Source organism: Rhagoletis zephyria, unplaced genomic scaffold (genome assembly GCF_001687245.7).
Source record: "Rhagoletis zephyria isolate East Lansing unplaced genomic scaffold, Rhagoletis_zephyria_1.1 Rzeph_scaffold_00584, whole genome shotgun sequence".
NCBI lineage: Eukaryota > Metazoa > Arthropoda > Insecta > Diptera > Tephritidae > Rhagoletis > Rhagoletis zephyria.
In genome coordinates, this window is record NW_016157668.1 from 198,363 (window position 1) to 224,971 (window position 26,609).

Genomic DNA, 26,609 nt, shown 5'->3' on the forward strand with positions numbered 1-26,609 from the left:
AGATTAAAAAGTTCAAAATTTAGACGAAAATTTGTTGAATTTTTCTAAGTTTTGTATAAAGTTTGACTTATGTGGTTTTGATTAAAGCATTAACCATATTTTTATACAAAAAAATAACGAAAAAAATTCAACCGCGCGCAGCATTTGTTTATTTGCATATGTGCATACATATAAATGCATCTACATAGGTACTATGTATATGTATTTACAAACATTTTTATGCGCTTGCCTTTTAGCGTGTTTAAAATTTTTTTAATGAAGAATTTACTAATTGTTGACGAAAATATGGTTTACAAAATTTTCGCAAATTTATATTAGTTAATTGGAATTTTTATGAAAATAACGTTTTCCCAAAATTTATCCAGAAATTGTTTGTAATAACTAATTAATGTTTTAGATTTAATTCAATGAAAGGGGCATTAAAATAACTATCATAAGTCATTTTTGTTGATAGATATAAACGTGCACAAAAATAACATTTCACAATTGCTAATTTATTCAAATTCTGTTATTTTGTGCCGCTCTGCGCTCACGCTGTTAAAAAATGGTGAGCTTCTAGAGCTATCGATGTTAAAAATTTAACGTGGGGAGCTTCTAGCCGATTTCTGATCTATTACAAAATACCAACGAGTAGCGTATTGCTGCTTCTCTGTTTTAAACGTTCTCTGCAGGCCATTCACGGGGAGTCGGTCTCGACCTACACCGACTCTCGACCTGTGAATGCCGTAACAACAATTCACCTTGAGCGAGTTTTTCGTAGAGCCGGTTCTTAATGTCAAAATGATGTGTTTGTTGTACATGTGTAATTCTTGTTTCCATTGCGCGGATAATTTATTGTAATTTTCGTTTGTGCTCTACTGATACCACCTTGTAAGTCGGCTTTCAGATACGTGAAGTTTTGCTTTCAACTTTGCTCGGTTCGTAGGTGAAAGGAGAGGGGAAGAGTACACAACAACAACAGTACACACATCTTACCTCCTTCGCCTTGCAGGAGCAGACTTGAAAGTAAGACTGAAAGGGGACTCGGTTTGATCACTCTTTAATTTTTTTTTTATGTTGCGAATAAAAGCACAGATTGTTTTATTAGTTTCTATTCTTTTAAATAATTTTATATACTGTACTCACCACGCATAGGTTAAAGTATTTCAATATCAATCGAATATATATGTATGTATTATGTATATATATAAATTTACGATAAGAAAAACCGTTATATATTCCAAATTGCAAAAAACAGAAACACGAAACAGAATTAATGTTAAATACATACACACATATCGATGGTCCTATGCAATAACGACACAATTAAAAATTCAAAAAATAAAAACTGTTACTACTGTTAAGTGACTCATGCCTCTAATCCTTGTCGAATTAGACATTTGTACTTACTTTTGCATTCCGTACTGCTTACCTTCGTAAGAGGTGTAAATGGATTAGACAATGATTAGAGACAAGAGCCACTTAACAGTAGTAACAGTTTTTGTTTTTTGAATTTTGAATTGCGTCGTTATTGCACAGGACCGTCGATATGTATCTATAGATGTGATAAAAAAATACATCTTTTGACAAAAAAACCTATTTGCGAAACAATACATAAATTGATATAATCCATTGAACATAATCATTATAAAATTATGGAATTATTTTAATTACATATTATACATATGTATATGTAACTTTCCAACTGATGTTTAGCTCTCCTAGTGCGACATATTCGTGATAATCTATCGTAGATACACTTGCAAATCAGCCGCCGATTGCACGAGCACCTTTAAGCCGGGCATAAAGCCAGCACATTGTGAAAAATCCGAACCGAATGCGATTTGTGTTTGTGTTTGCAAGGCATTGGCATAATCGCCCACTTGAACGAACTGTACTATTTGATTGAGAGCTGTAATTGTTGCCGGATTAAGCTGTGGAAAATAGAACGAACATTTAATAAATTATTTAATACCAAAAACGTATCGTTGTATCCAATGTACTCACTCTGTCATCCCGTAAACAGTCGTAAAGGTTTTCCAAACGTTTAGTAACATCCACGAATTTTCGTTTGGTACGCTGAAATAAAAATTGTTGATCAGAGATCATAGCAAATGAAAATGTCGATTGGAAAATAAAATCCACAGTCCAAAAGAGACTACCGAGACCACAACTGATTTTTCAATAACTTCTCTGAGTAAAAATTTAAATGTTAAAGACGATTATTTAACTGAGGGTTAAAGCATAGCCAACGTTGATCCAGATTAACGGCGCGATCGATCTGATCAAAATTGTGCCTTGACAGACGGCAGTAATGCGGATTTACGAGCCTAATTTTATCCAAGTGTTATTGCTTCTGCTACTTAGCCCTGAACAGATCCTAATCTTTTAATCAAATGATCAGCAATATTGTTGCGTTGATGGGTTCGTCTTTAAATTAATAGAGATACCGACAGGACTGCCCTTTCTTGGAGGTTTTCTAGGCTTTAAAGTGAGACCACCCTCCCTGATCCCAATAAATCAGGATTGGCGAGAGTGGGGTAATCCACAGTTTGAGGACCTTAATAATGTAGTCTAATCCCGCCGGACCCAATTGTTTTTAGCTCTTTCAAGCTCTAAAATGTCACCTATTTAGGCAGTGATTAGTAACAACATTAAGTTTTCACCTTCTATCATTAATCTAAGTACTGAGAAGACATCAGGAAAATCTGGAATCTTTTTAAATGCATTCCAGGTACTTAGTATTAAGTCAAGAGCTTTGTGTACCTCAAATGCTGTCTTAGTGCATTTTCCAAGCAGCATTAATTTAATACATCATTTTGTATACCCACCGGATCAGTAGTTACTGCCAAACACTGATTTTTCAGCTCCTCCAACACTGTTTGCAGGTATATATATTCTTCTGGAAGTGGTGGCTTCTCTTTTGGCGGTTCCGGTTCTCTCTGCACTGGCGCTGGCTGTTCGGTGTAACCCATATTTTGTGTTTGTGTATTCCATGGCTGCTGCTGTTGTTGCTGCTGCTGTGGTATGGCCGATGTTTGGAAGTTTATTTGTTGGGGAAATTGTTGTGTTGGCATGTTGTTGTTTTGCGCTTGTGTTGGATTGTAGTAAGCACCTGGACCGGCGCCTTGCATAGGATTTAGTAGATTACTGTTGCTGCTTGTTGGTGGTGGAGGCATGCCAGGATTCTAAAAACAAGCAATCGAATGCAGAATAACGCACACATTTTTTTAGTTGAATTTTACCTGGTATTGGTTGTATGGGTCCATGTAACCATTTTGATTTTGGTTCTGATTTGGATCAACGCCAAATAAGGGATGAGTTATGGGCGCAGAAGCGGATGCAGGATCTGGTTTTTTGTTCTGTTTGGGAAGGAGGAAGAGTTTTTTAGTACGAAAAGCGAAATGATGATGAAACTAAATTCTAAAATAATTATACACATATAAACCAAACAATTTAATGCAATAACTTCTGATTAGTAATGGGAAAGCAGAACGGCTATGTAGTTGAGGAAGTGCGACAAATGAATTGTGGCAATAAAACTTTCCGTAGCCACAAAATTTGTTGTAGAAGCAGGTCACGGTATTCACAAAAATATCGACTAACTCTAAGGAACGATGCATTCCGGGTTATTCATATGAATCAATGAAACGGAAATCCAATTCTGCGATGTAGCGGAAGACGTAATCGAGCGAAAATGAAAACGACAAAGGTGTTCAAATGCATTTGGTACCTGCTGACAGATTTCTGGTATGGACATGGCACTTGTGTGCGAAGAGTTAGCACAAAACTGTTCATAGCTAAATTGAGCTGGTGGTTGTAAGAGCGCATTTGGATTGTCCTTTTCGTGATTTATGATTTTTTGCCAGCGACGTGTGCCAGCGTGACGTGCAGACATTTCATTGTTGCAATTTTGCAGTGGCTAAGTGAGAGATATTTACATACCAGTTAATAAGCTAATTAATCTTTCCAGCTTCAAAGCTAGCATTTTGCTTTCCTCTATCTTAATTTACGTTATACATTTTTTGGTTTTCAAAACAACCCCTCAGCTTACCGCGCGTGTTGACTTCAATGCAGGAGGGTCATTCCAGCCTGGTGGCGGTGTTGGATTGTGGTGTAAGTTCTGTGCTGGTGGCGGTGGTTGTTGTTGTTGTGGTGATAGCGGCTGCTGCTGACTACCTATATCTCCTGGGAAGGCCGCATTGTAGTTGTTGCCGCCGCTCAGTCCATAAGGTGCACCAGCATTAAATGGGGCCGCTGGTTGCATCAGGCTTGGCTGCCCCGGTGTAGCCGTTATTGGAGCATTAAACAAACTTGCATTGAAAGTGGGCATTGTAGCGGGTGCTAATGCTGGTGCCGGCGCTAGTGGTTGATAACCGCCACCACCATAGCCACCGGCAGATGCCACCGATGGATCGAGCACATATTTAGAGCGCGAGTGCAAATTTCCGCTGCTGCCACCCTGTGAACTGGCATTGCTAACTGGGCGTGGCGGCTGTGAATGCAGAGCGTCATTTGTTATATGCGCTGGCACTGGTGCGCCCGGAAGTGGTGGTTTCGCTGCAGCTGGCGCTGGCACGGCTGGTGCAACGGGATTAAAAAGTGTTGGAACCGGTTGTTGCGAAACAGCAGCGGCGGTGCCAGGCTGTGACAAGCCCGGTGGTGTGTTCCAATTACCAGCCGATGTAGGAGCGAATTGATTCGTTGCACCAGTACCTACATAACCACCCATTGTCTGTGGCAACGCATGTGAAAATGAGCCGCGCGCTGCTGGCAAATTTTGTGGCTGCTGTTGCTGCTGTCGACTGTAAATATTTTGTGGCTGCTGTTGCTGATATGATAAACGTCCACTTCCTTGCGCTGCTGCTGGCCTATAATTGACCGTATTATAGATACGGTCGCGCAGCTCCACCAGTTCTACGTTTTGGTCATTGTTACCCGAGCCGAAGGCGTAAATGTAGGCTAAGGCCGCCGTAAGCGCACCCTGCGCCACCAATAGACCACCATACTCTGTTATGAAGTCTGCAAAACGGCCATTCAACTCCAAAGCGATACCCTGCTGATCCAAAGATTTGCTCATTAACATTACGATTTCGGCCAATTCCTGCAGCTCAGCCGTATTTGGCTTATAAGAATCATTTTGATGCTCCAGCGCCTTCAGTTGATGCCAGGCAGTAACCAACTTATCAATACTACCCGCACATACGTAACATAGCATAGCATTGCGTGTAAAATCAATGCTTTGCGCACGCTCTTCTAGTAGGCGGTCGCCCAAACGCTCGCAAATATCAACCACTTTGCGATCGCTATGTTTAAGTGCAGCCACTAAAGCTTCCTTCCATGAATCCACGGTGCAACGATTAACAAAGTCTAACCAATCACGTGTTACCAATGCGCTAATCACATTGGATAGCTCGCTTCGTTGCTGCTGCAAGTAACGGTTATGTATTTTAGTGAGAAAGTCTATGCCTGCAGTGGAGGCGATAATTAGTGCCTCGGCGGTGCGATGTGAGTCAAGACAAAGTTCGACAGCAGCCTCAAGGTTACCGGTGAGAATAGCTTCCGTTATGAGGCTATCTGGATCTGGAGAAAAGAATAATAAATATTATTACCTTGTTGCAAGTGTTAAACTGAAATATTTCTACTTACGTTCACCTTTGGGTATGATGAATTGCTTTGCTGGCTTCGCCAAGTTTTCATTGTCGAGCTGCTGCTGCTTTTGGGAGGCCGCAATGCCATCGAAAATGGCGTTATTATCCACTGGTTGCTGTAATTTTATTTTTTATGAATCATGGTTCATTATAAAATTTTGATAAGTATATTTAGTAAATAAAAAAAGTCTGTACGTAAAAATATCTATGTACATCTGTAATTGATATACTTTAGCCACAACACCGAAAAGCATTTACGCACGAATGTAGGTACATAGGGGGGGTTGGGCACATATGTACATACGTATGTATGGCATAAAACCTAAAATGAGTTTTAAGTAAGAAAAGGAATATAATATACTGTGTAGGTATTATTTAGGGGCCTCGGTAAAAAAAAAAGTTCGATGCATAAAGGAAGGTTTTTAACAACACCCAGTAAGTAACTACAAATCAAATTTCAAAATTTAGGATAGGTTTTTTTGTATGACTTTTTTTTTTATCGATAAGTGTATATATGTATACGTTTATTTTTATCAAATACACATCTAAAACACGCAATCACCTAGCAATAAAAAGAGTGCTTACCGAAATATCGGTACTGCCATCAGTACTTTGATCACATTCAACTTCCGACGAGTCGCTCTAACGATTTGCAAATGAATAAGCGAGTCAGTATGATGCATTTTACGAAATGAAATTTGGAATAAGTACTTTTATTAATTTATGCATATGCGTGGGATATTAAATAAATGAAAAATAAGTACAAAAAATTAAAAATTATTTATGTAGATGAACTTTATATCACAAAAAGGCAGCTGCGTAGATTTTGCGTGCGGCAAAACTAACTTAATGACCACAGCTCTTTATACATTTTAAACACAACCGACAATTGTGCTGCTAGTTTTGGAAGCTGAATGCAAGATAAGAAATGTTGAACGTGAGTTTTGTAGATAAGAGACATTTTTAATTGAGTATTGAATTGAATAAAAAATAGAAACAATAACTATGTATGTACATACATAGACATATGTTTGAAAACTAAAAAAAGACTTCGCTGTACAGCAATATATACATATACATATATATACATTAGACCTGCTTGTCTATTTCTTAAAATTGTAGTAGTTAGTTGTAAGTTTCCTCTCAAATACATATCGTAAACGATCTTCAAAACTGACACAACTCAAAATTACACGTTCGCCCGAAAATGCGAAAACTATTTCTTAGCACATGTTAATCATACGGGTTGGGGGACTTTACCTAAGGTTTTTTCAACAAATTTACTACAGCTTTTGCGAAATGTAAATAAAGGCTCCGTGTACATTTTTAGTGCATAATTTCAACAATACCAAATTTTGAGTTGAGTCAGTTTTGAAGAGTGTGCGATATGTAAATCTTCAAAATGTTAATTTTTATACAACTTTCTTCATATATGTACATACATATGTAAACTTACATGCGACAGATTCGCTAGCCGATTGGTCACTTGATCCACATCATTTTGTAGCGTTTCATCTTCCTTCACGAACTTTGCGAATTTGCCATCGATGTCATCTTTGTTGAAGCCTAAAAAGATCTATTCATAATAAATATAAATGAACCTTCTCCTTGCAGCCGTATTTACCGAGTAAATTCAACAATTCCTCCTTCGGATTGAGTTCGAAATTTGCCTTTATGAAATACCACAAATAGCGCCCATTCTGATCGGTCATTTGATCGGCGCGTTGACGACAATAGTCAACATAGTTGGCTTCGTTAAGAGAGCGTTCGAGCACATTAGCGCGTTCTACTAATTCCGGTTCGGTGACTACTTGCGACACTTGAACTTGATTCGATTTGCCATTAAAGTGCACTAACTTTCCACCGAACTGCAGTTAAAAGCAAATGTAGATTAAATATATTGCAGATTTGAATGGCAACTTACCCCAAACGTAACACCACATGGCCTTTTAATCCATTTCGGTGCCCGTTTCAGGTCATGATACACTATCTGCGTAGATTGCTGCGGTATAGGTGCCTGTGCTAATTGATCCATACCCGGGAAAGAGTCAGCTATTTTATTGGATGTTTGCACCTGCTGTTGTGTGCCACCGAAAAGTGAGTAAATGGAGACATTGCCGTCAAGGCTGGCACTTGCGACCAATGCAGGATTGCGTGGACACCATTGCACATCCGAATACCAAGTGGCTGTGGCTGCTACTTCAGAAAGTATTTCGCCTTCAGGCAATTCAGTATTTGGATTCCAACAATATATATGGTTGTCCTTGCCACACGATACCATCAGATCAACATCGCGAGGACACCATGACATGCCAAGCACACCACGTTGATGTATTTGCATGGTCTTAGCCGGCGCAGTGGCGTAACGTAAATCCCACAGCTGCACTACAGGCGCTTGATCATCTTCTGAAGCAAGCCATACTTGTGTAGCCACATCTGGATGCCATTGTATGGCATGCCAACGAACGCGTGATTGGGTATCGGAAAGTTTAATGATTTGTTCGCTTTTACGCAAATCCCAAATGACACAACGTGAGCTAAATACAGAGGCAAGTATGTGCTGCACCTGTCGATTCCAAGCAACGTTTTGCACATCTTCGAGTGGTTGCGTTTTAGTGCCAGGATTCATGTGAGTAGTTGTGTTGTTGAGATCCCAAATAAATATCTCCGACTCAGAGGCACATGAGGCGAGCAAATTCGTTTGAAATGGATTAACATCAAGACCGCTGACCGGACCACTATGCTTATCTTGGCGTGCAATAAGTCCTTCCTCATTAGCGAGCATTTTGGCAGCAGAATAAATCATGACATGACCACCCTCGCACCCACCAACAATGAGACCATTTGAGTGTGCGCCATCGTAACCAGTAGGAGACCAAATAACCTTTTGGAATCTTAAAAACATGTATTTCTAAATTTAGTAGGTACATGTGCATGCAAATTTATTATAAAAACGTTTACCTGTATTGACTGGGTAAACTCGCTTTCAATTCCAAGTCATAGCTCGGATCGCTAAAATTCGTTGAGTAAATTTCCAATGTTGGGTTGACATTGGAGTCGAGTTGCTGCGCCGCGCTGCCCGCTGCCAAGTAAATTGGATACTGTGGCAAGGGCGACCAAGCAATATTTACAGTCTTCTGCAATTCTTTCACTTTCATATCGCTGCAAGTATATAATTACGCTTAGAACGAAAATTATACAAGCAAACAAGCTAGCACCAACGAGAAATCTGCAATTTTTAAAAAGGTTGTGATTAATGCCGCAAGTAACTGGAAGTGGGTCAGCTGTTAAATATTATTATTTTGATCAAGTTGTTTTAAGCCGCTTTTCATTAGCTAACGTCAAAATGCGATATATGTATGTACATACTTATGTGCTAAGGTATGTAAGTACGTGGCGTGCTTCCAGGCTCAGCAAATTAATTATTGGCGACACATCAAACCTTTGCATTGATCATGAAATTATACAAAATGTGTGAAGAGTTATCAACAGAATTTAAACGCAGCTTCCAAATAAGGTCGAGTTCAATGGAGCACCCATCAAAAGCTGTGGACCAATTAAAATTGTCACCGTCATCACTTTTTCTTTCGCTGCCTACAGTACATTCTCACGTATATACATACATACATCTTACTTTAGAACTTTTTATTTGAGCATCTTCAACATTGCTTGAAAACTTACAAGTTGCACTATTTTCTGCGGCTACTTTGGCACAATTTAATTTGTAATTAAACTGTATCAAATTCCTTTTACACTAGTTTAAATAAAAAAATCCACATTGATAGAAATCTGAAAATCTTTACGAGCTCCGCTCTGCTTCTTGCACTGCACTGCTCGCCGCTAATGCTCTGCTGTACCGACAGTATTTGCGTTTTTTCATTTTCCCGTCATTCTGATCGGTGCAAAACGACCGCTCCAATCAGAAAACACAAATAAAACGGCAGAGGGCGCTACTTGTGGTAAAATAATTTTTAAAAATGCAATTGCAACTCTGCATCTTTCGGCTTTGTTTGTATTCTCTGGCTGGATGTATATCTTTGCAATTCGCAGAAGCTTTTTCCGTAAGTAATGTATTGAAATAGATTTTGTAAAATCGTGAAACCTGTGTATTTAGAAAGGAGAGCAAGTTAGCACTCCCCTAGACAAGGATGGAAGCACATAAATGGCCGGAATAGGCACAGACAAGTTCCGGTCGCCATTTTTTTCTCCACACTAACCCAGGCATTCAGTAACCGGTCTCTAGTCACTAATAGTGACTTTTGGTGGTGAACTTGGATTTTGAGACTATTTGGTATTCAGTACGCTGTCTCACGTCCCTAGTCTCAAAAATAAGTCACTAATTTGTTAGCTGGCTAAGAGCAGGTCACAAAAATAGAAGTATGGAGGAAAAGCTTATTTCTTTCCATTTTTTTTAGAAAAAAACGAGAAAATGAAGCGAGGAAATTTGTTCAACAAGAATTTCATTAGGAAATAAACCAACTTACTTTAATATCACACAAATGTATTGAAAAAAAAATTATTTTTTTATTTTTAAAACATTAAAATCTAAAGATTGTTAAAAAATAAAATAAAACTAATAAAAAAATAAAAAAATACTAAATAAAAAAAATTAAAAATCCTCTACGCCCGAGGAGGACTTGAACCCGGACCCTCTCGGCTGCCAGCTTAAAATAGTCACTAATTGCTAATCTCAAATTTAGTGACTTGAGATGAGACTGAATTACTGAATCCCAGGGTAAAAATAATTCCTTGTTTCGGAAAGGAGAAAAAATGCATTGAGCGCTTAGAATGCTAAGGGCCGCTTGTTCAATGTCTGGTTATCACTACTTGCCGGTTAAACATCATCGATAAAGCAGTCGTTGTACTTAACCAGAGCTTCTACCTCCGATTAGTGTTAATCAGACATTGAACAACCGGCCCTAAAACTAGTTTGTTCTTGAGCTAATTAATATTTCAGAATTCTTTAGATTTCTGGACGAATAATTTTTTTTCTAAACAAAACGCCTAAATATCTATCACCACCATAATTGTAAGTTATTGTTTTCAACCAATTTCAATGAAAAGGCCTGTATATATAGCTTTTGCATTTATTAAAGATGTAATTAGAGAACCAAATTCCCATCTTAAGATTTTAGAAAGCTACAATGAAATCAAGTTTTAAGAAATATTCAGAAAACTTAAATATTTAAGTTTTAAGAAAAGTAAATGCAAGAAAAATATTGTACAAATTTTCTGCACAGTCAAGATTTTCGAATTTAAGAATTCTGAGTGGCCCTTGTCTGTGCCAGTACTCCAGGATTTAGTCAGAAAAAGTCAGATTTAGTCAGGCAGATATAACTGAAAATAAAAATGTGTACTTTTGACTAAATACTGGATTACTATAAAATAAAGATAATCAACTCAAATTGATGCTTGTATCAGAAAAAAAATTTCGTTACCTCTGATGACACTAAATTAATTTTCTGATCAATTTTAATTTTATTTCTTAGTCTCTCTAAATAATTAAAGCAAGTATTAAATACAATGAATTAACAAAATATTTAGGTTTATACAAACTTTAAATAGGTGTTTGTCAGTTGTCATGTATGTATGTATGTAAGTTTTAAAATTAAAAGGAAACTTATTTGGATTAAACATATGATTATCTCTTAGTTGCGCAGGAATAAAATTGATAGGTATTTGCATAAATGTTTAAAATTACATATTCTAATGTTAACGATACCAATGCCAGTTCACTAAATGTATGAAAAGCAGAATTATTTTTAAAGTTATACTATGTATTTACATATGTATTTAGTCAAGTAAAGAAAACGATAATATTTAATATTGCAATAAAACATAACTCTCTACATTATTTCCTCTCCTACATGTCACATTTTCGCTATTTCTCATATCTCCAACTTCCCACACTTCCATTAACTATTCGCCTTTGGCTATCGCGCGTTTCCTGTCAAAACAGCAACGAGTACAAATGACAACCAATATGTTTCGCCACATTAGTTACAACATAAACACCGGATGATACGGCTACGAAAAGTGTCAACAGTCCCAAAAAAGAAAAGCGTCGCACATGTGGGCGGATGTGTTGTTGCAGACCCAACCAACCGCCGTGATCGACCAGCCAAGGCACCAGATCATCTTCGATTATCTCAGCAATGCCATCGACAAGAAGTTGCAAATATTCATAGTGTCCCTGACGTACACAGTCGATGGCAAAGCCACCACAAACAGCAAATATGGAAATAATTTTGCCCCAAGTAATATTCGAACGAAATAAATCTTTGGCCACCAAATTGAGCAGCATTGGCGCTGCGTCACCATCGACCAACTCGCCATAGGGTGCACGCGACAGTTGACGTGATACATTTGTATATACACGCGGATGCATGCGTTCCAATTCCTCGCCCATCTGAAAGTGAACATAGGCAAACAATTGAGTACAGCTTTAATTGTATTTAAAACATTTAAAATAGTATTTAATGAAAGAAATGTGAAGTGTGTTCTATATACTTACATACATACATATATATGTACGTATGCACTTACACTATTCAATGCCGGAAACACTTCATACACCACCGCCGATGAGGGTTCCAATATGGTGCGCAAACGCTGTGTCGCTTTGCGATTTAGTACGCCAGCACGTCGAAGCCGTGCGCGAATGTACTGACCGCAGAGGCATTTTCCCTGAAAGAGAATGAAGTAGGTAAATGTAAGTATTTTGAGTAATTATTCCTACAAATAAGTAAATATTCTTCATAAAACTCGTTTACATAAAAAAATTATCGGTTGCATAAAATAAGGTTTTCAAATTAAGTGCACGAGCAGATTAAAATATTAAGATTAGAAATTAATGTATAATAATAAAAACTTAATTTAAAAAAATCGATAGCGACACTGAAAACAATGACTAAAAATTGTATGACTACCATCCATGACAGAACGATTCCACGACAGTCGGGTCTACCTAACCGGAACGACCCAGATTTATATTTGGCCAAGGACTGTCACTCCAGCAACGCTCCCCAAAAACTCTTTGGGAAGCTTGTATGCTGCTACAACAACAACAACAGAACGATTAATTTCTTGATATACATATATTTTTTCGGCAAATATCTATATCCATGATTCAATAATACAAGGTTAGATAATTATTGACAGCCGCGGTTTGATACTCCCTTACAAAAGATTGCATTTACGAAGGATGGGGAAAGGGGAGGAATGAAATCCATTGCTACGAAAATGGTAGCAGAAAAGTACCCAAAGTACGCAAATAGTAGTGAAATTCCTTTTGTAAATTCTAATGTATTTGTAGGAAATCTGGCATTTTAAACGAAATATTGAACGAAATGCTAATATATCTACGTGAATTACGTAATTTATGTGCTATTAGGCTGTATAAAAACTGCATAATGACTCAAAATTAAAATAAGACTACTATGAGATTGATGTAAACATCCAATTTAAAAACAGTTTATGTTTTCATCAGTTAAATATGCTTCATATGCATATACAAATAAACATATTGCACAAAAGCTTATACTTCTATTTCACACCAAAGGTACACTGTTTCCATGTAAATTTGCAAAGAAGCAACACGGTGCCACTGCTAAGGGAGCGGTGCGAGAGAGACAACTGTCAGTTTATCGAACCTTGTATTATTGAATCATGATCTATATCTATATATAAGTTTATTGATTACATTTTTCGTTAATTATATCGATTTTTCAATACAGTTTTTCATAAATTTTTTCATAGATTTAGATGTTTTCCGCAAATTGTTCCCTTATTATATATATATATTTTTTTTTCGGCAAAAATGTAATCAATATACTTTTCAATAATTATACCCACCTACATATTTTTCGATACTTATATAATTTTATATATTGCTTATACATTTTTCGATACTTATACCGATTTTTTTTTTAATTTTTTTAGAAAATTTTTTTGTAAACATTTATATTAAAAAGATTTTCTGCACATTTTTTCTATGAACCTATGGACTTATTTTCATTGGTTATTTTAATGTATATGTACGTAAGAATTTTTTGTTTAAATTTTCTCGTATTTCAGACTTCTTCTCTTTTAACTAGAAACCAATGGCGGAGAATCACTCCCACATTTTATTTGTAGATGTATAATTTAACAGCACTTATGCTTGTTCCATTGTATATTAGTTTGTTTATATTATTTATCAAAGCTCAACCAGAAAATTGAATAACTGCAATCGCAAGCATGCCGGCGTTTTATGTAACTAGCGAAAATATAAACAAAATTATTATAAGAGTACATTGGATGTGAAATGTATTCAGCCATTCGCAAAATTTACTGAATCTTGATATCTCTAAGAAACTTTAAAGGCCCTTTAGAATATTGAACATTGTCAGAAAGGTGTTGACAGAACACTCTGTCTTCATTTAAAACATGAGCGCTCTCATTTGAGTGACATGTAATAAAAATTAACTTATTATTTCGAGGTTGCATCTGCTACAACAATGTCATTTAGAATCGTTTGGTAAAAATGTAACTGACTAACGTTAGGTATTAAGACAATATATAAAAAATAGTACATACATATGTGCAAAATAAAATGTCAGTCAATTACATATATCAAACAAACAAAATAGCAAAAAGTATTTATAAATAACTAAGTAGCGAACTCCTAATAACACCCCGCCATTTTCGTATAGACTGTCATTTCACTGGTCAGCCACCTGTGAAATTTCATTCACACGTCAAGCACTCAATATGAGAGAATCAGGAAAAATATAAATAAAACCCAATTTGCAAAGATACATACATATATCAAAAGCAGACGGAAGCAAGCGCGGTAAGAATGTAGGCAACGAAAATGCCGCAGCTGTTGATAGCCACTGGAGCATCGGACAAGAGTGAATGGCACGTGTGTCGACAGTGGTTTTTTAAGCAATCAATATATAATAAAAATATGTAATTTGTAATTATGCGGAAATATTAACGCATATACGAATTCTTTTGAAGTTACTCCACACAGTGCGTGTGTGCTGTATGTATTAATTTTTCAATTACACAGTCTGACAAATTTGGATTACATATTTGTTGCAACAGAATTACCATATTTCTGCCGAAATGCATTGCTAGGTTCACTTAAGCTGAATAAAACTATGGTTCAGTGCCTCTCAGCCTTGTTTTTAAGGTAGAGGAGTCAAAATGTGTCAAGCCAAACATCTTGAAGAGTTAGATGTATGATGTCTGAGGAAGAGTTGTATCATATAAAAAGTTAGCCTTTTTGTCTTTGCACCCACAACCATATTTCTTTCTTTATATGCATAAAACGGAATGGACTCTTACGTACTTTCTTCACCAAAAACGATCAGTATATACATACATACATACATACAGGATTATGCAGTTATTTATTTAAAATATGTAGATCTCTAACCAGTTTGTGGCCGGTGGGTTGACTTTGTTCCACCATTCGATTAGTCACTAGTAATATTGCCACCTCACAACGCCAGCTGTTTTTATGAGAGCAGTTGGTTCTGAATTTCCGTCGGTTTGCCTCAGAAGAAGTCAGAGGGAACCAAAGATTTATACGAAAATACCGAAAACGCGATGTATTTTCATGCTATGTAAAAATTAAGAGCTTTTCATTAACACATTTCTCAAAAATAAATAAAAACTTTCTTATGGAAAAAATCCGAATTGGCATAAATAGTTTCCTGCCATTTATAAAAAGTCACTCATACGCCTAGTACCTTTGTACGAGCAAAAAATGAAGTGCTCATATAAAACTTTAAGGTTATCGTTAATTTCTTCACGATTCAATTATCGGATCTAAATAAAATTAGTATGAGACCGCCCTTGAAATAACTAATCTGGTTTAGATCCGATCATTGGATCATGAAAAAATTAACGATACTCCTAAATTTTTATATTTTATGTTGTTTTTTGCTAAAAGATTACTTCTTTGCTTAAAAATTACTTGTTATAATTACAGATTAGGGAGTAAAGCTCAAAAATGAGGATAATCTGCTTACATGTAAACATAGTATTATATTTCTTTTTGTACTAAATTAAATATGTTTGTATTATGCGATGTAGTGAACAAAGGTGGGGCCGTAAGTGGTACCGTTTTTATTAATTCTTATCATAAATCATATATTTTTATAATTTAACACATAAAATTACTTTTCTTAAAGAAAAGTTCAATGTTAAGAAAATTTACTGTTTTTACAGTTTCTTATTTTCTCCTACTCGGCTTTATTTACTTTTACATACCTTATCACCGCCAGGACTGCGGACTCTTGTATTATACCATTCTTGGGTGTATTGCCCATCGTTACAAATTAAAAAAAAAAAATAAATATTTTAGTACAAGTGAACGAGCTCAAACCTCACATAGGTATCTAGTTTGTCTCTTATACGTAGAAAATGCATTTAAATATTAGTTATAAAAAACATTTAATGGCACGTTGTCTAAAAATAAAGGGTTTTCAATGTGCTTGCTGGAAAGGCGTGTTATTGTGGTGCCCGCTTTAGAGGACAATTGTTCACAAGGAACTGATGATGCAACAACCTCTTAAAATAACCGACTATGTATAACCTCACACTCTTGTAATGCTTGATTTCCACTAGGCATTAAATGGCCAAAATTGTAATGGAATACTTGAGCATTAAAAAATATTCTTGTCATTACGTTAAAAAATTAATTTCAACATTAGAGTATTCTCAATGTGTCGAAAGAAAAGCACCGATACTTACTTGGTATCAGATTGAGAAGCATCGAGTAAAAAATAATACAAAATTATCGAGTATTTACTTTGACTCGCTGGTGTCATTTGATCCCTACCTAGAGGCTTGACATGCATTTTTTGAGTTTGACATAAAAGAAGAGGGAGAACCTTATCTGTGGCTGGAAAAATAGAAATAGATCTAATCTGGCCACAACCACAGTTGTCGCGNGAGGCTTGACATGCATTTTTTGAGTTTGACATAAAAGAAGAGGGAGAACCTTATCTGTGCCTGGAAAAATAGAAATAGATCTAATCTGGCCACAACCACAGTTGTCGCGATGCTTGTCGTCGCCAAAATAATTATCTACACAAGAGTGCGTGGAAAAATAATTTGACAGCTGTGGTCCGTAGCTCGTCGTTTTCATTGTGTTCGGCTTTTTGAATCGCCCTGTAGTTGATGTCGCTCAAAATAAACCCAGCTGCCTGTAAGTAAGGTAGTGGCGAAGGAAACCAAGCCAACAGAGATTGTCTCATGAATTTTCACATTGCTCATTTCCCTCAATCGAGTTTTGAACAGTATTCCATTTTAAATGTAGGTTGATGCTAAAAACATTAATTGCACTCACATTTATAAGCATATATCTATCTAATATTATTTGCTAAATATTTAAATATATACATAAGTATTTATTCAGTTATGTGTCGGACAGTTGCATTACTTCAATGTACATTCATTTCTACGAAAACAAAAACCTAATTTGTAAGTATTATTATTTTGATGGATCGTGGCATAAATAAACAAAATTAAAGCTTAAGTAAACTAAATTTATTTTAGCACAGCCTTTGCTAACGTAACAACAGTTTATTCAATGAGCATTTAAAGCTTCTTTAAACTACAAAAATTCACTAAAAATGCAAGTATTCTAAAATAACGAAAAATAAGAAAAACAATGAATTTAAAATTGGTTTTCACAATCCACTTCTAAATTTATTTTTACTCAGGCCAGCTGTCATTAGTTTACGTCTCTGTTTCATATACAGCAATTACATGCGACACGCAAACAAAAAATTACTATAAACAAGTAGAATAAATACATAATTTGAGCCACAAAATCGGCGACATTAAAACAGCAAAATATCCATAACAATCAACAAATGCAATTGACAATTCGTAGCAACAGCATCACCCCATTAACAAAAAGCTGTCGGCAATAAGCTTGACCTTGGGTTGTCTCACGTCTACATGCATACATACATATGTAGTACATCTATCAAAATATGACCGTTATGTGCGAATACAGTTGTATGCGTTGGATGAAGTCGCGGTCTTGTAAATGCATATGTACATATGTACACACATCCATACATAGGCGCACATACACATACTTTGTAGTGTGAAAATAAATATAAAACAATTATCTAATTGAAATAAAAATATTAACCTCAGAGATCTCGCTCTATTTGCAATTTAATTTTTTTTATTTTGTTTTTTTTTTTTCTTAACGCCACCTCTCAACACCCATTTGAACTGTAGCGCAATTGATTCGATTTTGCATATAATTTATACATAACTCATCATATTTTTATGTGTCTGTACATTAGATCGTATCACCTTATAAGCAAACAAAAAAAAAAGTTCGAAATTTTATTATTTCTTTCTTGTCCAACATAGGGGCCACTTTATTTAACATTTTCCGTCATATCTTAGGCATTTGAAGGTAGATTTTAAAGTGTGAATTTTTTGTTCCAAAGTACATACAACCCAAGTACACATTCCCCTTATCAACCTAACGTACCACCACTGTATATTTAACATTAAACTTTTGCTAAGGGAGTCTTTTGATTATTCTAGTGGAACTATTAAAAACAATTATTGCCGCTAGCACATTAGGGTGGTAAAAAAAGTAAAGTGGGAATTATAATGTTCTCACGTCTTAGGATTGTTCTGCACCACTGTTTTTTTTTATTTTATATAGGTTTATTTTCCGTAGAAACAGAATTTCGGAAAGTCAATATTTTCCAATCGGAAAACTGTGTTTCTCTTCAGGAGACTTGTAATAATAGTACCCAATTGTTTATTTAATAATTTTTCCATATCAACTATTTTTTAACAGTTCTCCAAAAATCCCAAAAATGCAAAATAAACAGTTGCTATTATTATTGGAAGGAGGAGAAGCTCGGCCAAACACTAACATATGTGTAAGCGCCAATCTAAAAAAAAAAAAAAAAATTATTATTGGAAGTGTGCTGAAGCGAAACGGAGTCGTTCGATCGAAAAGTATTGATTTTAAAGAATTCTGAATCATTTCCACGAGAAAAAGGAAAACTTTGAGCGCTAAATAAAAAAACAGCGGTTCTTTCGGTATAGGTGTCACCGGGAAATGTAAAAAGACAACGCCTAGGTACGACCAACAGTTTTTTTTTCTCGAAATTACCTTGCCAAAATACTTTACACTCAGTGATGTAAGGCGACTTTTATTTTATTTGCTTGTAAGGTGGTACGGTCTAATGTATGTATGTACATATACTCGCGATCTGTGAAAGTCTTTATGTAGTTGTAAATTGAATTGACACATTTAAATAGCAGGCAGCATCTAATTCTTTCGAGTTAAGTGTGATCGAATATCGCTTATTTGCTACTATTGTATGCAAATATTTAAGTATGTATGAGTACTCACTTCTAATGTGGTATGCACATATCTGCAAACATACATACATACACATGTATGATATATTTTCTCACACATTTGAGCTAAGTTTAACGTAAAGATGAATCGCTTGCTTTTAGGAAGTGCTCGGAATTTAAATATTCACATACTTTACATCAATATGTATGCATGTAAGTATATGTATGTATTATTACACTTTTTATTTTTATTTTTTTTTAATGTTTACCCGTAAAATGCTAATCAGACGCTTGCCGGTGTCTACAGGCTGATTAAATAACTGGTTTATATTTATGGAACTCATAAGAAGGCACGTACCAAAAGTCATCATGTGTTCATATATACATATGTATGTAGATTAGGGTGACTCGCGCTCGCTCCAAAAAATGTTTATTTTTCCTAAGAATTCCTAAATAGCAAAGATCGGATTGCTAGGAATGCACCGTTTAAGTCAGGGAGAGTTTCGCAAGATTTTGAAAAAAGTCCCGAATAAGTAACGATAATTCACGACGCTGTCCTCGTGCTCCCTACAAAAAAATAAAATGTTTATATTTTCCTAAGAGCAAAGTTGGGATTAGGAATGTATAGTTGCATTTGAAAATGTGTAATCATGCGTGGATTCTGTTCTACAAGTTAACGGCACCTTTGTAAAGTCGTTAGGACTAACATGTCCTTTTGGTTTAAAAATCTAAAAAATAAGCTTTACTTGTTTAGACTCTATGTCCTTTACAATTGAAACCTAATTTTTTTCATTAAAAACTGGACCATCAGAATACATTAAATATGTTCACAATTGATAATCGTGTAAGATGTTGTGGTTTTCTTTAATTTATATCTGTTAAAATATTTGAAGCAGAATTCTATTTTTCATACAAAATTTACTAATAAATATCGGGTTTCAGAGGAAAGTTTCGACAGTATTCTAGCGGTTTTTGTTTTTGTTTTTTTTTTTTGTTTGTCGAGGCAACCTAATGCAAATACATATGTTTTTTATATATGAACTTGTATATGTACTATACTTGGAATACGATTTCAAATCAATTTTCTGATAATTTACTTTTAAGCGTACATTTATAAATACACTTTATTAATCGCTTTCGAGAATTTTTACATATGTATTTCTAATTTAAATCGTATTTGTAACTTCTTGTTGAGAACTTTAAGCATGTTTCGATTATTTATGTACATACATACATATCTGTGTTTTTTTTGGTAGTCCAACTGTCCTTCAACCATACCTTTATAATTTTGGATATTTAATTTTATCAAAAATTATTTAAGGTGCGATGTGTTTAAGTGCTTACGAGAAGGACTTTATTTATTTGATTACCTATACTGGTAAGGTGCGGTTAGATAAAGTTGTTAACTGAATGCTACTTCTTGTGCGTAGAAAATATTTGGGGCGTCTCTATTTAAGGGTTAGTGAGTACATATATATGTAAAAGTATGTAGCTTAAATTCGTCAACGAAAATTAATTATCTTTTTTATACATAAAACAAATATTTAAATATAAGGCTTGCCCTTATGAGCTCCAAGAACTCGTTAACATCTATTTATTTTCATACATACCATATATATGTACACAAAAATGGAAAAAATAAGAAGATTTCAGCCAAAAATCAGTTCCGTTAATTTTCAATAGCTTTTGAAATATATTTCGACATATAATTGATTGGCTAAGTAAACTAGAGTTTTTCGCTATGTTACTTTTTTCCGAACCTGTGGAATCATGGACATTTTTGTCCTTAGAGCTTATGAATTTGTGTATTACTCCACTTAGGATAGCAAGTATATATAGGCACAGCTTGAGGTCGAAAAATCTGAACATTTTGCCACAACCGAAAGCTATGAGAAGGTGACCGCACCTCTTCGGATTCGGAGTGATGCGCGAGCTACTTCAGCCGACAATTCACGCTGCATCCTACGGTGGACAGAGCCAAACGTCGAGTGACCAGAAGGCTGAAAAACTGTAAACACCAAGTGCGCCTCTTGCTTTTACCAGCGATGAGGTTCAGCTAGCCATCGGGAAGGCGAAAGCGTTCTAAGCCATAGGATCCGGCGGAATATCCCTGCTGATGCTGAAAAATTGGGCCCTGCGCTGCGGGAGTGGATTACCTCACCAAGGTCCTCAACCTGTTAATGGCCACTCTCATTATTCCAGACATCTGAAAAACAGGGGGAGAGTGGTCCCACTGTTTAACTCTTACATTTCAAAGCTCCCTCAACCACCTGAGGGAGTCTCGTTCATCTCTTATGCTGCCGACTGCTCGATAATGGCGTCTGGGAATGCAATTAATAACTTGTGCATGAAAGTAAACGGGCCTTTAGAGCTTGCGGAACTCACTAAGGTAGAACCTGCTTTACTTGTCATGCTCTGAATGACAATTTTATTTTTATGAGAAGCTTTTTCATGGCAGAACTGCACTCAAGTGTTTGCTATTGCCTGCCGAGCGACCAGAAATCGAACCCGCGCATCTCTTACCACTCAACGAGTTTCTTGAGTAGACCATTTAAGGCAACTCCTGTTTCTATAAACCACTCGTATATCCTATAAGCACACAAAGCATTCGCTAACGACCTGTACACTATTTTTCTATGGACTGAGTTTTATTAAAATTTTGTCCATTCATAGTTTTTTAGACAAGCTTAAAGGAATTTAAATTACCTCCTAGTACAAATCAAAGTTTTTTCGAAAATTCAAATTTGAAAAAATACTGTTTTTATTTTAATTTTTAGAAACTTTCATATTGGTGACATGAAGACTTTGCCTAAGAAGACCTTAGTAAAATTTTCCTAATAATTATCTAGAACATTATAACCTCTCATAACCTTCCAAGTTTGCTTTTTGAGGGGTTTCTTGGAATATGGATCAAAACGACACCTACAGGCGGGAACTGACGGTTTAAAATGTTCTACGAAAATATTTCTCAAGAAATTTTAACTTTTAATTTCGCTCAGACATTTATTTTAAAAATTGTTTGCACATTTTTGAAAACTGCTTAGGCCGGTAAATGAAAACTTTAGTAGGCCATAAAATAAAGCTAGCGAGCTAACTTTTGCAAATCCATCGAGTGTTTTACTACTGCATAGATATACTTTCAGAAAATGTTAACATAGTCCGGGCTGGTTACGGCTGTCGCACGGTGTAATTTAAACGGTTTATGTTAATGAAATAAAAAAAAAAACTTTTTTATAAACTCCTTTCGGTTTCGAAGGTTACAATTTTTTGGTTGAAAATACAGCTTAGTTAAAAAAAAAAATATGGCAACACTGCTCATGGCACTAAAAAATTTACCATATCATCCACTCACCTGATTTATGATTTCCGCTTTGTATTCCTGATAATTGCTAGCTGTTACAGTGCTCGCCAAAGAGGAAGTAGAACCGGCACGTGGTATTGTGGCACAACCATGTGGTGACAATAGCCAATCCATGGTATTTTGACTATTATTTTTACGATTCTGCAGGAAGATTTCATTATCCAATGAAGATGACTTCAACTTCGTTGACAATTTCTTATTTTTCGTACTATAAAAGCTATTTTGTTGTTGTGGTTGTGTCGGCTGTTGTATGTGAATTTGATAGGAGAGTTGATGTGGTAGTAATGGTGGTGGTGGCGGCGGAGGTGGCGGTTGCTGCTGCTTCAAAGTCGGCGAAGGCATGTGAGAGGTGTACAGTTGTTTTTGTTATTGCAGATGTGGTATATGGCTTTTAGAAATGCTGGTTGAATTACTATCTTCACTTTTACGCTGTGCGCATAGAGATCTTTAACATTTAAGTAATTGAATTTTTTTCGTATAGAAATCTTGTTTGATTTTGTTGAAACAGCTGTTGATGTGCGCTCACGGTTTCGCTCTGCTAAATAAGCAAACTTGCTTCGGCTCTATGAGTACGTTTAGCTTAGCGCTTGCCGCCGTCTTATGGCGTGACCTTACTTGTTATTTAAGATTGTGTCTTTGTTATATTTTTGTGATATTTTTCACATTTTTAACCATTATACTCGTATTACTTGTTTATTGTCGTAGAAGCAAAGTGTTTGCTTTATGTTTTTGTGATGTCTGTTGCACTCGACGAGTATCTACTACTTGCGCGACTCCAACTTTTTCCACTGGTTAGTTTTGTTTTTATTTCAAATTTTTTAATTGTCGCCCAACCTTCACTATTTTTCACTTATCTATTACACATTCGTTTTTGTCAATTCCACAGCTTTCTCACAGCGACAGCAAGCAACAATGCGCTCGCTTTATGCCTATCAGCTTTTTAGGTTTCCCATTTACCTGCTCGATGACTTTTGCGATGATCTTGCCTTCTCAGCACTGATCTCAATCTTTATTTTGCGATCTCAGCTGTGCTGGCGGCTGGCGGCTGGCGGCTGGCGACGGTGACGGCGATACGGCTGTGAGAAGACAACGGACGCAAGATGTCAGACGAACTTTCCAACACGTCGCTCGAGTGAGCTCAAGTTTTGCAACGTTCAAAATGAATTTTTTTATGTGCGCTTTCGTTATAAATTTCGTACTTTGTCGACTTTTGATAAAGCGAACGAAAAATTTATATTCTACTCTTTCAAACGTGAGTGTTTTTTTGTTTTTCCTATTTACCTACATGCTTGCTTTTCGCCCTAATCCACACTCTAAGCCGCGAATTCGTACATTAAATTTTATTGTTTTTTTTTCCTTTCGTTTGGTGATAAAATGAATGGTGGAAGCAAAATAAAAAAGTCAAGAACGCAAGTGTCAGAGGAAATTGCAAAACCCGAGAAAGATGAGAATCCACAATTGGCAAGTGTGGCGACTTTAAAGCCGCGCGCGTTCGCGTGCTAAGCAACTGATGATAATAAGAAACGGAATTAAAAAAATAAGGAAATTAAAAAAAGCTTTAGAAACCGAACTCACTGCGGTTGCGCTCTGCTGCATTTATTGCTTATTTTTTTACTTTTGTTATTATTATTTTTTTTTGTAACACTTTCTAGTCACAATATGCGCCGCGTCATAAACAACCGTACTACACTGACGGCACTGGCTAGAAGACTGGACTTACATATGTGGGGCTAATGGTAAGCTGTCTAATGCGAACGCCTAACAGCGGCGAGAGTAGAAAAAGTGCGCACAGGTGTGTGTGAGTGAGTGGTTTGTGAAATAGGAGCAGCAGTCGTCGTCAGTGGAGGCAATTGGGGTGTGCAATGCGCCAATGATCAGTTGGCGCAAGTATTTAGCAACAGAAAAAAACCTTAATCAGCTGTTTGCTTGTTGGAGCTTTGGCGCTGTCAAATTTATGCGCGTAAGAAAGAGTTAACTGTATTTTGTCGACATGTGCGCTACTCTACTTTGCTTTTTGAACACAAAGCTGTTGTGTCGCAAACCACGATCAGCTAAGATACAAACCAGTTGCGGAAGCTTCCAACTGTGCGCTTCCTTTTCCTATGTAGATCCAAACTTCCGAGTGTTGTGTTTAAATGCTGCCTTTTTACTGTTAATCATTTTTTTAGTTTATTATTGATTCTTCACTAATTAGCTTAATTATTAATATACTTTAAAAAATGATTACTTAATCTACATAAGTAGTATATAATAAACTTATGAATACATACATATCTAGTTTTTGCTATGATGTCAGACGGTGATACACTTTTGGTATCAAATAAAAAAATACAAATCTTAAGACCATATATAGTACAAATAAACCGAAAATGCAGCCAATAATAATCGTAGTCCATTCCAAGGAACTAAAGCTACTCGTCACTGGCAGTACATGTGTGTTAAGGCCAAGCTAAAAATATATGAAAAATGCAATAGAAGACATTAATATACAAATTATCTAAAAATCTTAATTTTAAATATTTTAATTGATTTTGTGGAATTTTTTTTTATAGAAATTAAATAATACATAGAAGTGGTTGTTTATGTATTGCGAATGGATGCAATAAAATAAATTGAAAATTGAAAAATGTCGCGTAAAGAGTTAGAGTGTCTGGTTGAGTGTGCGTTCGAACCCTAAGTAGATTTACAAGATACAACATTTAAGATGCTAATGCTTTTGGAGAATCTAAAAAGTGCCTGTGTGGCGATTATCTCATGTCCCACCATGACCAGATCACATCAGCTGGGCTGTGTTGCATTTATGTACCAGAGTGTTCCCACTTCCGACTTGACTCGTTCAGGATAAACTCCCTTATCATCAGCTTGCAGATGGCGAGCTGCAAGCCTAATCTATTCCAGGCCAGTGAAAGTGGCAAGGAAGTACTCTTTCTAGCAAGCTGGTCTGCTTTCTTGTTTTCTGGTTTGTTCCAATGTCTTGCAAAGCGAGCTGTACACAAATTGCAAGCTTTAGAAAGCGAACTAACCGTTTTCGAGTTTATCGTGACGCAGACAAGTGCTCTTATGGCAGCTCGCGACTGTCGAGGCTCTGTGAATTATGTTCCCGTGTATTAAGACCGCAATCAAAAAATTAAAATAAAAAAGTGAAATTAGGCCAAAAGATCCAAAAATGAATTGGGAAATATGCGGTTATGTGTACAATGGTTTTGTGATAGGGGCGGAGGAAGAAGGGGTGTGGCATTTAAAACTTCGCGCATTGGAAAGAGAATTTAACAAAAGTTGCCCTTTCCCTCTCTGGCCCCTCTAACGAACCCTGGGGACGCATTTGAAAATGGGATAAAATTAGCATTTTGACAAAGATAATGTAAACTCGGGTTACGCAATTCACCGTATTTTTGCTCAGTGCACCTTTCCGCGGTGGCGGCTTTTGGCCGTGCTTAAAAAAAGAACCTTCATCATTCTAACTCCGGCTACGCTGACCACAGTATTTTTGGGCAGACATAACTCATTTTAATAAGTGAAATGAGGCCGCCGAAGAAGTAAGAGGGCGACCTTAATTCACGCGGTCTTAATTCCATCCCTCGACTGTCTGCGTAGATGCAAATTAAATTTGTTGTGGCAACATTAGACGTTGTCTACTTGCAGCTTCTTGTATACCCGCTAGTTCGGCCCGAAAGACAATGGTTTTGGAGGCATANCTGGCTTAAAATTAACAATCACGCCCTTCTCATTCTTAACGTTAAGCTCTCAAGCTCTAAGCTTTTGTTCTCTAGCTGAACGTTGCCCAGACTTTTATTTGATCTTTCTTGAAAACGTTCTGGTTCGTTCTTAATATTCTCATTGGAAGCGTTCTCGAAAGTTTCGTTTTCCTTATGTTCTTCTTGAGAACGTTCCAGAACCTCTTGTTCTAATTTTGTTGCCGTTCAAGCTGCTCTAAAACTTCTGTTCTCGTTTGGCTCTTCTGTGATAACGTTCTTGCCATTACATTTTGTTCTTCTGCCGAACTAAACCAAAACTGGAACTCGTCCTCGATCCCTGGTTTTAATTTAATAATTTAATGAAATCGAATTACTCGATTGTTATGACAGTGCGAATGGGATTAGATTCGTTAAAATGGCATCCATGAAATACCGGAATAATCATAACTGTTTTATCAGACTGCAGTTGACTACCGAGACATTTGGAGCGAATTTTGGTTCTTTGGAGCGCCCAATAGTATCAGAGCCAATTAGAGCGGTACGGGATCTCATGAGTAAGCTTGTGCTGATGCCTGAAAT

At 36.2% G+C, this 26,609-nt stretch overlaps 3 protein-coding genes across 12 annotated transcripts in view; all 3 read right to left on the minus strand.

The window, feature by feature from the left end:
• Nucleotides 1–1,075: 1,075 nt before the first annotated feature.
• Sec31 (COPII coat complex component secretory 31) lies at nucleotides 1,076–9,473 on the minus strand. Of its 6 annotated transcripts, none has more exons than XM_017612883.1 (13): nucleotides 9,312–9,473; nucleotides 8,592–8,859; nucleotides 7,555–8,524; nucleotides 7,255–7,498; nucleotides 7,087–7,196; nucleotides 6,216–6,272; nucleotides 5,629–5,746; nucleotides 4,034–5,562; nucleotides 3,225–3,341; nucleotides 2,811–3,167; nucleotides 1,987–2,058; nucleotides 1,685–1,913; nucleotides 1,076–1,649 (listed from the first exon to the last, which is right to left on the minus strand). In XM_017612883.1, the coding sequence occupies exons 2-12, from the start codon at nucleotides 8,786–8,788 to the stop codon at nucleotides 1,725–1,727; spliced, it is 3,960 nt and encodes a 1,319-aa protein (XP_017468372.1). In that variant the 5' UTR covers nucleotides 8,789–8,859; nucleotides 9,312–9,473; the 3' UTR covers nucleotides 1,076–1,649; nucleotides 1,685–1,724. The 6 variants fall into 6 exon arrangements, with proteins under 6 accessions (XP_017468372.1, XP_017468373.1, XP_017468375.1 ...); XM_017612884.1 differs by adding an exon at nucleotides 9,000–9,072 and having other exon boundaries at nucleotides 1,163–1,913; XM_017612886.1 differs by having other exon boundaries at nucleotides 1,163–1,913; nucleotides 8,592–8,792.
• Nucleotides 9,474–10,717: 1,244 nt separating this feature from the next.
• Debcl (Death executioner Bcl-2) lies at nucleotides 10,718–24,210 on the minus strand. 5 transcript variants are annotated; one of them, XM_017612890.1, is made up of 4 exons: nucleotides 23,951–24,210; nucleotides 22,327–23,842; nucleotides 12,177–12,317; nucleotides 10,718–12,039 (listed from the first exon to the last, which is right to left on the minus strand). In XM_017612890.1, the coding sequence occupies exons 2-4, from the start codon at nucleotides 22,675–22,677 to the stop codon at nucleotides 11,581–11,583; spliced, it is 951 nt and encodes a 316-aa protein (XP_017468379.1). In that variant the 5' UTR covers nucleotides 22,678–23,842; nucleotides 23,951–24,210; the 3' UTR covers nucleotides 10,718–11,580. The 5 variants fall into 5 exon arrangements, with proteins under 5 accessions (XP_017468379.1, XP_017468382.1, XP_017468378.1 ...); XM_017612893.1 differs by having other exon boundaries at nucleotides 22,327–23,411; nucleotides 23,911–24,210; XM_017612889.1 differs by having other exon boundaries at nucleotides 23,911–24,210.
• A 307-nt stretch (nucleotides 24,211–24,517) lies between these two features.
• Buffy (BCL2 family apoptosis regulator buffy) overlaps nucleotides 24,518–26,609 on the minus strand; it is a 3,728-nt gene continuing 1,636 nt past the window's right edge. Inside the window, exon 3 of the mRNA XM_017612896.1 lies at nucleotides 24,518–24,784. Within this exon, the coding sequence (XP_017468385.1) occupies nucleotides 24,620–24,784 (165 nt within the window). The 3' untranslated portion in view covers nucleotides 24,518–24,619. The remainder of the gene's footprint in view (nucleotides 24,785–26,609) is intronic.

Coding starts and splice junctions, on each gene's coding strand:
- Sec31 (XM_017612883.1), bottom strand. CDS start 8,788: ATGAAAGTGAAAGAATTGCAGAAGACTGTAAATATTGCTTGGTCGCCC. Junction 3,168..3,224: donor ACCCATACAACCAATACCAG/GTAAAATTCAAC, acceptor GCTTGTTTTTAG/AATCCTGGCATGCCTCCACC. Junction 2,059..2,810: donor TGGCAGTAACTACTGATCCG/GTGGGTATACAA, acceptor TTTTTATTTCAG/CGTACCAAACGAAAATTCGT.
- Debcl (XM_017612890.1), bottom strand. CDS start 22,677: ATGCCTTCGCCGACTTTGAAGCAGCAGCAACCGCCACCTCCGCCGCCA. Junction 12,318..22,326: donor AAGCGGAAATCATAAATCAG/GTGAGTGGATGA, acceptor ATTCTCTTTCAG/GGAAAATGCCTCTGCGGTCA. Junction 12,040..12,176: donor TGTTTCCGGCATTGAATAGT/GTAAGTGCATAC, acceptor GTTCACTTTCAG/ATGGGCGAGGAATTGGAACG.